Source organism: Thermobia domestica, chromosome 8 (assembly GCF_964235325.1).
Source record: "Thermobia domestica chromosome 8, izTheDome1.hap1.1, whole genome shotgun sequence".
Taxonomy (NCBI): domain Eukaryota; kingdom Metazoa; phylum Arthropoda; class Insecta; order Zygentoma; family Lepismatidae; genus Thermobia; species Thermobia domestica.
Window position 1 is genome coordinate 175,098,887 of NC_137461.1, and position 12,820 is coordinate 175,111,706.

The 12,820-nt window shown below is 41.7% G+C and overlaps 1 protein-coding gene across 1 annotated transcript in view; it reads left to right on the top strand.

Moving 5' to 3' along the window:
- LOC145693356 (uncharacterized) overlaps nucleotides 1-12,820 on the top strand; it is a 1,437,468-nt gene that overhangs the window by 431,092 nt on the left and 993,556 nt on the right. The window contains exon 11 of the mRNA XM_081769283.1: nucleotides 2,763-2,857. Within this exon, the coding sequence (XP_081625409.1) occupies nucleotides 2,763-2,857 (95 nt within the window). The remainder of the gene's footprint in view (nucleotides 1-2,762; nucleotides 2,858-12,820) is intronic.

Consider the following 12,820-nt stretch of genomic DNA (forward strand, 5'->3'; position numbering starts at 1 on the left):
GTTCCAATCACCATAGCTTTGTCTTTCTAACATTTATCTTCAACCTATATTCTTCAAAGTCCTTCCTCATTTTTTCTAACATTTTATTGACTATTTTTTTCAGATTCTGCATCAAACGCCATATCGTCTGCAAATCTTATGCATCTAATCGCTCTACCTCCTACCGAAATACCATCATCATCATATAGGCTCTTTTTTCACTGTCTCTTCTAGATGTATATTAAATAGTGTTGGAGAGAGACAGCATCCTTGTCGAACTCCTCTTCCAATTGCATTCTCTTCCGTTAGTTCTTCCCCTATCCTATCCCCTTCTCGTCCAATTAATTGAGGAATAATCACTGAAAAACGGGATGCCCATATACTTTACTTTGAAAAAGCATTTGGCGCGCGAATTCTGAATGTAAACAATGGAAAATAAAATTTTCACCATTGCGAAGCCCTTTTGCGTTTGTTCTTCGAACACAATTTTTTAAAGCCATTATGCAGTTCGCTGACGTGCCAAATTCAACTATTTACATTGATAACTTCTATTGATACACTAAAAATTCTATAAATAATCAATAAAGGTCGATCGCTTCGCTCCAAATTTGAAATTGTTTCATACCTATTATTTACAAATATAAATTTTACGAAGCGCATTGGTTCCCCATATCCTATAGGATTTATATATTAATTTTGGGCTGAAACATTTGCGTTGTTGCTAGGCGCCAAATAATTATTTTTTCGGAATTGTACCGTCGAGGATGCAAACCCCACTTCTCAATGGTTTCCCTGTATATTTCTATATATTTCGGTAACCGGTACGTATACCAACCTACAGGTATCGGTAAATAGGTATCTGTACCGTTCTTTAGAACATTTGAAAAATTCCTTAAAAAGTTATTTAAAAATGCAGAAATTAAGTACCACATTGTGTTCCTTGTGATCGATATATACGTCGTGGTTCGGAGTGACTTTTATTTCTCATATATCCCTATTTCCTCAATCTTAGTTTCCAGTTACGCTACGACGATAATGATCACTGCCCATGCCTACAATTCCAACCTGCGGTGACTGGAAACACGGCAGAAGAAAATGTAGACAACGTGAAATATCTGTTAAGCTACACACATAAAAGAGTTAAATATTAAATATTCAACAAATGCCAAAATTACTTTTCGGTAGAAAGAATGTAATATTACTGTATAAACACAAGCATTACATGTATTTACATTTCAAATGTATCTACAATTAACAATTCAGTATTAATAACGCGGCGGTGGCGTGGCTTGAATAATAAGTAACTCACGTGTTTCTTCGGCTAGCCTGACGAGTTGCTCCCTCGATGTCCTGTATCTGAATGCGTGCGCTGTTTCAGGGATTGACGTCCTAGGTTTGAGTCCCAATTGTTCTTTCTTCAGTGAGTATCCCAAGTGGTGTTATGGGTATGATGTTAACTTCATAATCTCGGCCGAATCGTGTTGTGAGGCTCAGCTTACATTCGTTATAGTAAATGATAATTCGATTGATTAGTCGTATTACGACGTTCTCGTAAATAAAACTATTATGTTCAACTTCCAACACTAATTAATGAACTGCTTAACTGATTCACAAGTTCAAGTCACTTCATAATGAATAAGATAAAACTTAAAAACGTACACGTTACATTCTAAGCAGCAAAGTACGCTGCTCTTGGGATTAGGGCGCGCTACGACGCGAAGACTGGGAGTATGAGGACTCCCTCAAACTGTTTGCTGCAGACTGGACGCTTTGTCTAGTTCACTATTCTATACAAGTTCTCGGGGCTGGAGGCCCCCGGTGATGACGTATGATGACAAGTTCACACTCTTTGGCTGAAGAAGTGCGGACATTTTAAATAATCAAATCAACGATGGGCGATGACAACGAGTAGAATGTTCTTGCAACTTTCCCGTTGTTCCGGACTCAGCGAGCGTTCACAAAGGAAATCATTGTCTCTGCGACGTATGTCCATATTTGGTCACAAAATCTTACCCTGGCTTACCAACACAGACGAAGAGACATACCAGAGCGATGAGATAAGAGTTTCTAGAACATTTGGAACTATACGAGGGTTGGTTAATAAAGTTCAGAATAAATCTATCTTCTCAATGTTTCTTTTAAATTTAGAGAAAATGAGCCTTAGGCCGGTGAAATGAGCCTATAGGATTTATATATTCATTTTGGGCTGAAACATTTGCGTTGTTGCTAGGCGCCAAATAATTATTTTTTCGGAATTGTACCGTCGAGGATGCAAACCCCACTTCTCAATGGTTTCCCTGTATATTTCTATATATTTCGGTAACCGGTACGTATACCAACCTACAGGTATCGGTAAATAGGTATCTGTACCGTTCTTTAGAACATTTGAAAAATTCCTTGAAAAGTTATTTAAAAATGCAGAAATTAAGTACCACATTGTGTTCCTGAATCCCATTGGGGTACCCACTAATTTTTGTATAGCTATACGTTGAGTTGTGAAACCGTAATAAGCAGTTTCTCCAAATGCATTTTCCCACTGAAACCGAAAAGTCTATACCCGGCTCTTCTTTTTTTAAAGCATATGTCTTTATTTTCTCTTATTAGTATTTTGCATTTTAATTTAGTAATTGCAATAAACTGAAACTGGAAATTTCATCCTTGGAGCTGATTAAAGTTTTACCATTGTTTTGTTGAGTGTATACTGTGCTCTATGTGTTTTGAAAATTGGAAAGTAATAATTTAAGAAAAGATAAAACCTTTAAATTCGTATTTGTATTCTCTAGGATTTCCTGGAGAACCAGGCCCAAGAGGTTTTACTGGTCAGCCTGGACCACCTGGACCAAGAGGACTTCCTGGTGAAAAAGGAGTCTCTATTGTGGTAAGTTCGATCTCTGTTTCGTATGTAGCAAGTAGCTTTTGAATTACTGTAAATATTACAAATAGTTATCTTAATTTTTTTTTTTTTTTATTTTTTTATAATTTTAAAACTCCGTCCAATCATTGATATATTTCCTGTAACATCGAAAAGAGTAATCGCCCTCATCGATGATCTTTTACTAACATCTCTAGATACATAGCTAGATTCTAGTTCATTTAGCAGCTATTTCTAAGGAGCTAATATCTTCACCCAATTTGACATAGTTAATCGTGAGCAGAAAGCCATTCTAATATCATTGTACCCAGTACAATATTTCTGAGATTTTGTTCTGTAATTCGAACAGTACGGAATGGTTCAGCGAAAGTTCTGAAGCTAACTTTATTCATAATGGAAGCGCAAAGCGAGGTGGCACAAAGCCAGTGGGGATGATATAAGTTGGATTATGTCACGGAGAAATATTCCGTTTTCTTTTTTAAGAAAATGAAATTTTTCCACATTTCTTGCCTGGGATTTTTGCGTTTTTTTCTTCTTCTTCTTGGGACGCTGAATCACTTGCAAAAGAGCTTCTAGATATCTTCTGCAATGTTTACTTTAATACTTAACGACAAATAGACGGGTATAGCCTTTCTATAAGATTTTGACACTTACGTTTAGCATAGTTTCAAGTCTAATAACAAATTTTCGTTTCTACAGTTTGGAGCACCACTGGTTAATGAACAAACAACATGTGTTTTGGCTATGTTTATTACATCTGCAATTTCATAAATGATTAACATCATTATCTGGTGTGCTACTTTTATTTCATTAACTGATGTTTGTACTGCAAAGGAACTCGAAACTTCTACGGTGAAAATTGATTTAGCGTCTATCTTTTAAAAGTAATGAACAGTGATTAGTCTGTCCTAAGTTGGGCTTCCGATCACAGCATTTAAAATTAACACATTGAAGTGAAATTTTCCTTGTAAATTGCAGACAGATCTAAAGCCTTGTTTTCAAGAAGGGATCAACATGTTGAATACTATTAAACTTTTATCAACAAATGCCGTAGGCAACTTTTTGTAGTATGATGTCTTCTACACTGCTGTAAGACAATATGTTCAGCTTCTATACAACAGTAGGGTGTTTGCATCTGTATGTCTGTTTCACGTACAGAAATAGATAAAAAAGGAGACTGGAAGAAAATACCCGTTAGGAAATAAAGGAGGCAATAGAACAAACAAAAATCAAATAAGAAAACATGATTTTGTTGTAAAAGAGCATGATACAAGACATGATACTGTCATAAAACTCCCATCAAAAGAAAGATTTACACTACGCTCTCGCTAATCCGGCCATTCCCTGCACACATGGGTGGCGGATTTGCGGAAGTATCGGATTTTGAAAGGGTCGGAAATTACTACTAGTTTAAACACATAGGGACTACACAAGTTGTACTTGATTAAATCCAAAGACACTGTATACTAGGGCGGGGCAAAAAAAAAAAATAATTGATGCAAATTTAATCAAGATCGCTGCTCTTGCATGTGCTAAGCACACTTTCAGTATGATTTCTAAAAAATCACACTTCGACTGGTCGCAACTGGAATTTGATTCAGTAATTTTATTATTTTGTAATTTTCCAACCTCTCGCTAGATGGCATCACAAATGTCAGTGTATTTTTGTAAGACAAAAGGCTTTGTTGCGTGTAGTTGCAGAATATTTTACCACATATTTTAATTATAGTTTATACATATTTTTATTTTTCTCTTGTTTTGCTTAAAATAAATGTTTGATCGATGCAATTAACGCAGTTTTATCCTAAAACTTGCAACAAGTTTATATCTGTACGCCGTTAATAAAAATTGCAAAACATACTAAACGTCATATAGCCTGGTGCTCTGCTCCGCAGAAGTTTTACAATAGATTAGAAATTTTCGAACGTCATGCTATCAGACTCGCATTTCGCATAAAACTACCATACCCCAATGATGACCTTTATAATAAGATCGATTTTCCTCCGCTTGTCCAACATATTGCTATATTACGGCAAAAATATATAGCTAACTGTCTCCATTCATATAAAGATATATTTCTCGAGACCATATTCATAGACTTGGAACAAGACTCCCAGTTCCGATACTGCTATACACCACTCAGCATCCTCATTTCCATTTATGCTCGATCACATCCAGACGATCATCATCATGCAAGATTTTTCCGACGACAGCTCATTCATCATGATATTCCTCATCTTTTACCATCATAGCACTGTCACCCACAACACTAATAAGGGCTTCCCAACGTTTTTCATCAGTCTTGAGCCGCCCCAAGACAGAAGACTAACCAGCATTTGTCTCACTAACTTATTTCATTGTGTTGTGATGTGATGTGCACTGCATTCATTATCATGAGCATGAATGTCGTCCATTACAATATGCATATATTTCGCTAGCACGTTTTTCATATTTTGAATATTCATTTATTTGATGCTTTCACTGCACCTCTTTACTATTATCTATCTAAATGCACTTATTATTATATTATCCTATTATGTGTTAGTTATTGTTAATGTTTATATTTTGTTTTTGTTTCAAGTTTTTTTTATATATATATTGAAATGCATATATGTCGTTTGCAACATCTTGCGTTTTAGTAATTGTTACTTACCAAAATTTTCTTTACAGCACATTGCCCAGCAACAATGTAATAAAAGTTAATTGATGCTTCCACATCCCAGGCCAAGAGAGAGGGCGAAACCCTCTAGTGGCAGTTTTTCATTATTCCAAATATTATGCAACAATAAAGATTTCAATCAATCCTGTCTTCCTCAAAAAAAAAAAAAAAAAAAAATACTAAACCTCATACTCACCTGGCGACTATAGTCGAAAGTCTATAAGTCGTGCGATTAATATTAGGCTAATTGTTCTTTAGTTTAGTTCGTTGTTCTCTTGTGCGGAGGATTGTTCCAATCGACATCGGCCTTCGGGTCCGAGCCGCACAAGATAGTTAGGGCTTGCTGATTACTAACTTTGGTTTGACAGTCCACTTATACCCTGCACGGGTCGCAGCACTTAGTGTTTTGCGAAACGTCAGGCATCTTACTAATTCTAGCCGAGTACGCACAACACTCCGGTGTTAGTGTTGTACCACATTCTTTCTTCTCGGAATACCTGCATTATCTATTCATCGCTTCATCCTTTTGTCTCATCTTTTCCGGTGGCTCCTGACCGACGAAAGGCTTTGCCTTTCTGACGTCACTATCAACCGACGCAATGCCAAAGACCCCGTACTTTTCATCTGCGCAAGGCAAACATCAAGGCCTTCCTTCAACTATTATGGGACCCCCGCGAGAACCAAGGCGAGATGCTCCACGTACACAAAAGCGCGCGAAAGCTTCTAGCACGTCTCAATCCTCCGAGGGCTCGCCCCCTCGTGATAGAGATCGTTCCCGTTCTCCTGCTAAACTAACATATACCGAAGCATTACTGAGTCCACCTAAACCTACCCCCGGTGCGTCTACTACCACCTCTCCTGCAGTTACGCCAGCTACCTCCGTCGAAAACCTTATGGACATTGGTGTCACCAATCCAGCCTCTCCAACTATTTTCAATATTTTGTTCACAAATCTTAGCCCAGCTTATGCAACCATTAAATCGTTCTACCAGCAGCTTATGCGCTACTGCACTAGGCTAGATTTGAAACAACTTGTCAGAACCCAAAACGGCATTATTCTCAAAACAACTAACGATAAGCTGTATCAACAACTGATCAATAAAGTAGGACCGGCAATGTTTGGGTCAGACGCCAAAATCCAACTCTTAACGCCTACAACCTCGAAGACACCGCCACCACCTCGACGACCTGCTCTCCTGTCGGCCGTGATTCGTGGGGTTGATCCCACTCTCACGGAGCAGGACATCTTGGAGGAACTGAAGGAGGAAGGCATACATCCAAAGCGGGCTATAAGGATTCAAAACGCAAATGGGCCAACCTACATGGTGCGCATACTCACTGACGACCAGAATCTCATTGACAATATCCTCCGCAACGGAGTATATATCTATCGTTACCACCATCGAGTGGAACCCTCTCGCACTCCGCCACCAGTTCCGTTGCGGTGTGAGAATTGTCTGTCCTACAACACTCATCCCACTAATAAATGTACATTACCCACAGTGTGCCCGCATTGCAAGGGGTCCCACAAGATGAAGAGCTGCCCAAATCTACAACAGCCGGCAACCTGCAACACGTGCGATGGTCCCCACCCAACGTATTCATACCGATGCCCGAAGAAGCCACAACCACTCCCTGACAAGCCAGAAACTGTTGTCCCTCTTCGCCTTCATCCGGCAACACAAATATCCACTGGCACCCAAACCTCTCTCTTACCGCCCCCAACGGTAGAGAACATACTTCAATTTGTCACATTGGTACTCCAGAATACTTTCCCATACCAGCGGGAAGCCATACTTACCCACGCCACTAAAGCTGCCATGGATATTTTTCACCTACACATGGCCGCTACTTACTCGGGCCTATCAACCTATTTCCACTTTCATTCAGATCCGCCATCATGAATCACAGACCGCAAGACAGACGCCCGATCCGCTTGCTTTATTGCAACATCCGCTCCCTACCAAAGAATCGGGTTCTACTGGAGACCATGGCAACAGCGTACCAAGCGGACTGTATTCTACTCAATGAAACTTTTCTAAAAAGCTCAGAACCTTATTATTTCCCCCACTATCGCCTGTTACGTTCAGATTTTCCGCAACCTGTTGCTCGGGGTGGCGCTGCGCTGGCCGTTCGATCTTTCTTACTAACTCGCCATGTCACACATATTCATCCTAGCTTATACCCGGAGAGCGTCATTGCCACCGTCTACTTTTCCAACAAAATTATCACAGTTGCCACAATTTACGTCCGGTCGACTCAACCACTACCCTACCGCTTTCTTACCTACCTGGATACTCATTTTAATACGTACGTACTCCTGGCGGATCTTAATTATTCATCACGCACCGCAGAACAAAAGCAACGATTTGAAGATTTCCTCTTGACAACTAAGGCATCCTTCATGCCAATACCGCAAGCCACTCGACCGCTTACTGACACAACGCCCGATGTCGTCCTAGTGTCTCATAATCTGGTCACCATTTCCACTGTTGACGTCCTGGGGACCATCGGTAGCGATCATCTGCCGGTCCTACTCACCATTACTCGCCCTAGCCGTGATGCCACTCCCCTTCCACCGTCTACTAAATATAACTTTCATAGGGCGGACTGGGACAAATATCAAACCTTTATAACGGAGAAACTTACGGGTACATCCCCCGATCTTACTACCTCCGACGCCATCACCCAACTTGCTGCCACGCTCACCGATACTATCCTTCAGGGCACAGACCAGTCAGTTCCTAAAGCAACAACGCCTCAGTCAAGGCCCCCTCTACCTCCTTATGCTCGTACGCTTTTAGACCGCTCCCAGGGCTACCTTACAGAATACAGACGCACCAGGGACCACCATTTCTTACATTTACATAAACAACTACAGCGTATGGTCCATTCTTATATCATCGCCAAAAAACGTATCATGTGGCGCGCTTCTTGTAATCACCTCCGTCAGGAACAAAACCCGGCAAAATTCTGGGCCCTCTTCAAACGCCTTATCTTTCAATCCAATAGACCGGAATACCCGCTTCTCATCAATAATACAGCTCCAGCGTCTGATGCAGATATTGCTCAAGCCTTCGCCGACCATTTCCAAACAGTATTTACACCACATATGGATCCGCTTTTCGCTCATCCTAGTCACCAACATATCATAGCAGCAGGTACTCCACATCAGCCTCTCTTGGCACCGACTTTCGCACCTCAGCCTCCAGCTCGCACTAGTCTCCTACAACCCATCACTGTTGAAGACATTCATTCCGTACTCTCTAACAGACGCAACACCTCACCGGGGGAGGACTCAATCACCTACCGCCAGCTGTCTCACGCACCACCTCTCTTCCATAGATTGCTGGCACTCCTCTACACCGCCATACTCCTCACAGGCTTTTTTCCTTCTGCCTGGAAGTTAGCTAAAATAATTGTCTTTCTTAAACCAGGCAAGAATCCCACGGAGATCACCTCGTATAGACCCATCAGCCTCACTACAGTATTTAGTAAGACTTTTGAGCGGATCATAGTGAAGCGGCTTCATATACATATAGAACGGCACAACATCCTTCCAGTCACGCAGGCCGGCTTCAGACCATTATTTGCCACATCAGACCAGCTCCTGAAACTCTCGTCTTTGATCGCCAATCATTTTAATAAACATCTTCCTGCGGTCCTGATCTCCTTTGACATTGAACGGGCTTTTGATACGGTATGGCATGAGGGTTTGCTTTATAAACTACAAAAGCTTCTACCTCTTCCATATGTCCGCCTTATTTCCAACTTCTTGTCTCAAAGGCATGCTTTCATACAGATTAATAACGCCCAATCTACTGCCTTCCCCTTAAAGGCTGGCGTACCTCAGGGGTCGGTTTTATCCCCCCTCTTATATATCCTCTATGTTTCAGATATGCCTCTCCCACCTTCACCTATACATGCTTTTCAATATGCTGATGACACGGCGTATCTTGCCCTGGGATCGTCCGTGGATCGTATAACCACACAGCTACAAACTGCTATAGATGCTCTACTTGCCTGGTGTCTAAAATGGAAGCTCAAGATAAATCCAACTAAAACGCAAATGACGCTCTTCGGGCCTAAAAAACATAAATACTGTCTTTCAAGAAATCCGGACCGCCTACACATCACTGTCATGGGCTCCACCATACCTCTTAGCAATAATATTAAATACCTCGGCGTGACTTTCGATAGCCATATGACCTGGCGCAGTCACTTACGAATCTTGGAGCAAAACATCCGTAAACGATTGTATTTACGGAGCCGTTTAAAGGGCACCACATGGGGCTTAAATTCCAACCTACTGCTTTATACGTATAAGGTATTTGTTCGCCCCGCAATCACGTATGGACATCTCGCCTGGCTCTCGGCCAATAAATATTACTATGACCGTCTCGAGATATTGGAACGCCGAGCTATTCGCATCGCCTTTTCCCTGCCACCCAGCACACCAAAAGCCCTTGTCTATTCACAAACTACAATGCCGTTTCTCCTTCCTCACATTTATCGTCTTCGAACCCGTTATATCCTGCAACACATTACAAACGCTCATCCGATCGTTGCAGACCTCTTAGATCAGATGCCTACCTCTCCTCGACGCATCTACCCACCTGTGGACCATCTGCTGGCGATCTATGAAAGAGAGGCTCACACAGCGGATTATAATCCAGCGCGCCGCATATACCAAACAAATCCGCACATATACCCTCCTTAAACTTTCTCTTCTTGGCAGCTCATTTCTCCACTGCACTTCGTCGCCTTTTGTTATGCCACACTAATTAACAATCCTCCATCACATTAAGGCTGAATCTTTTACTTCTATAACTTCGTACATTTCCTGATTTCCAACTATCTTTCGTTGCATCTCCAATCAATCATACCTCTGGCCAGAGAGAAGGCGTAACCTTCTGTGGCCCGCCCATCTCCGGATGGGAATGAAATGCTTTATGTATGTATGTATACTAAACCTCGAACTGGCCACCTGGAATCTCTAACCAGGTAAAAAAAAATAGGGTATCCGTAGCTGGCGGAGAAAAATAAACGAGTCATTTGGTGTTTCTATCCCCATTGTTTGAATTTTAATCGCGATCTTCTGTATACGGTTGGATTACTTGCCTCCTCGAGGTGCAAGGAAACAACCGTCGAATTGATTATAAGCCTCCACGGAGGCAAACAAACTAAATTGATCCTAATAGTTGACGACCCTTGCTATTGTTTTTGGCTTCTCTTCGGAGGCTGAGATACCTGGACACAGTTGACGTTCTTGGCATACCTATCGGCTAACGAATTCCTTTTTTGTTTTCCTAACACAGTACCATGGCTTCTCCTACACAACCCTCCTATCAGCATTGCGGATTACCACAGATCATCCCAGGTCCAGCTGACGCTGCTGCTCTTGACAGACAACGCAGGGAAACCCACAAACGTGCTCAAGGCAATAGTCGATCTCCATCTGGATCCCGATCTCGCTCACGTTCGCCAGCTGTTTCACGACAAACTCTGTCCCAGCCATCAAACTCTTTCCCCCATTACAACCCCCGCAACGTCCACCGGTATACAGCTTTCTCCTTCAACAGTTTGATGGTAAATTCGCCAATCTCAAGATTCTCCTCCAGCAATTCTGTAAGTACGTACCTCGTACGTCAATTTCTGAGCTAATACCTACTCGCAATGGCATCATCATCAAATCCACAGATGAGAAACTGGCCTATAAAATTCTGAACCGCTGTAGCTATGAAGTCTTTGGCAAAACAGCCACTATGACAAAATTAACCGACAAAAGAGCCAAACAACCACCACCACCACGGAAATCGCCTACCTTGTCTGCAGTTATACGTGGTGTGGACCCGTCGATTACAGACGAAGAGGTTGCCGAAGAGCTCAAACAGGAAGACCATGTCATTACGAAATGCATCCGCATTAAGAACAATATGGGCCCGACATATATGATCCGTGTTCTTACTTCGCACCAAGAAACTATCGATGAACTTCTAACTTCAGGGGCATTTATCTTCAAACGTCGACACCGGGTCGAGGCATCTCGCACTCCACAACCTCTCCCGCTCCCATGCGAAAAGTGTCAAAAATATAATTCTCATCCAACATCAAAATGTCCAAATCAACCAACGTGTGGCTTTTGCTCCGGATCTCACTTCACTAAGGTCTGTCCAAATACCCACCAACCGCCTAAATGTACCACATGTCCTGAACAACACCCAACGTTCAGTTACAAATGCAAAGCCAGGCCACCAGTAGACGAGACTAAACCTGAACTTGTGGTGCCTATCAGAACGCCCGAAACTAAATCTGAATCTCCGCCTATCACTTCAGTATATCTACCTATCACGATCGAACAACTTCTTGTATTTTTCACCGTAGCTCTGCAAAACATTCATCCATTTCAAAGACAATATGTACTCCAACAAATCCAACTTGCAGCTCAGGCAATTCTTAACGTCACTTTAAATGCTACATATTCAGGTCCGTATGCTTATTCCCATGCTACTGCGGTTCCACCTAGCTCTTAAACACCTCACTTACTGTATACCGATCATTATGGCTTTAATATTTCTGTTTCTGAATATCCGGTCTCTTCAATCACATAAACCACTGTTTGAACAACTACTACTAGAAGAACAAGCCAATGCATTTCTCCTTAACGAAACTCATCTGAAGCCTAAACAAAGCTGCAAATTTTCACGATACACACTGCTCAGACATGACACAACCATACCCATGTGCCGTGCAAATGGCTGAGTCGCCCTTGGGTTTTCACCATCAATCGCCAACATTTACTGTCAATACCAAACATCCCGGAATACATCATTACCACTCTATACTACAAAGATAAATATGTCACTTTGGCTACCATTTACATCCGCCCTGGTCATGCCATACCTCTAAAATTTTTTCAGTATATCTCAGACACGTTCCGCACCTGCATCATTATGGCAGACATAAATTTTCACAGTCGAACAGCCCGCCGAAAGGAAGAATTTCTAGATTTCATTGCAACCGAAACATCCGGCACATTCCATACCCTGCCTCATTCTACCGGACCGATCTCGGATACCACTCCAGACGTTGTCATTACTTCAGCCAGTATCTCTGCATGGTGTACTCTTACAGTACTCGATCCGCTTGGTAGTGATCATGTTGCCGTTAAATTATCACTCACTTCTTCACACCGTCCAGCACCACACTTACCTACTGTCACTCGTACCACGTTGCGCTTCGACAAAGCCGACTGGCCAGGATATCGAAATTACCTCAGTAGCATTTTTGCAAACTCAACTTTATCAGAA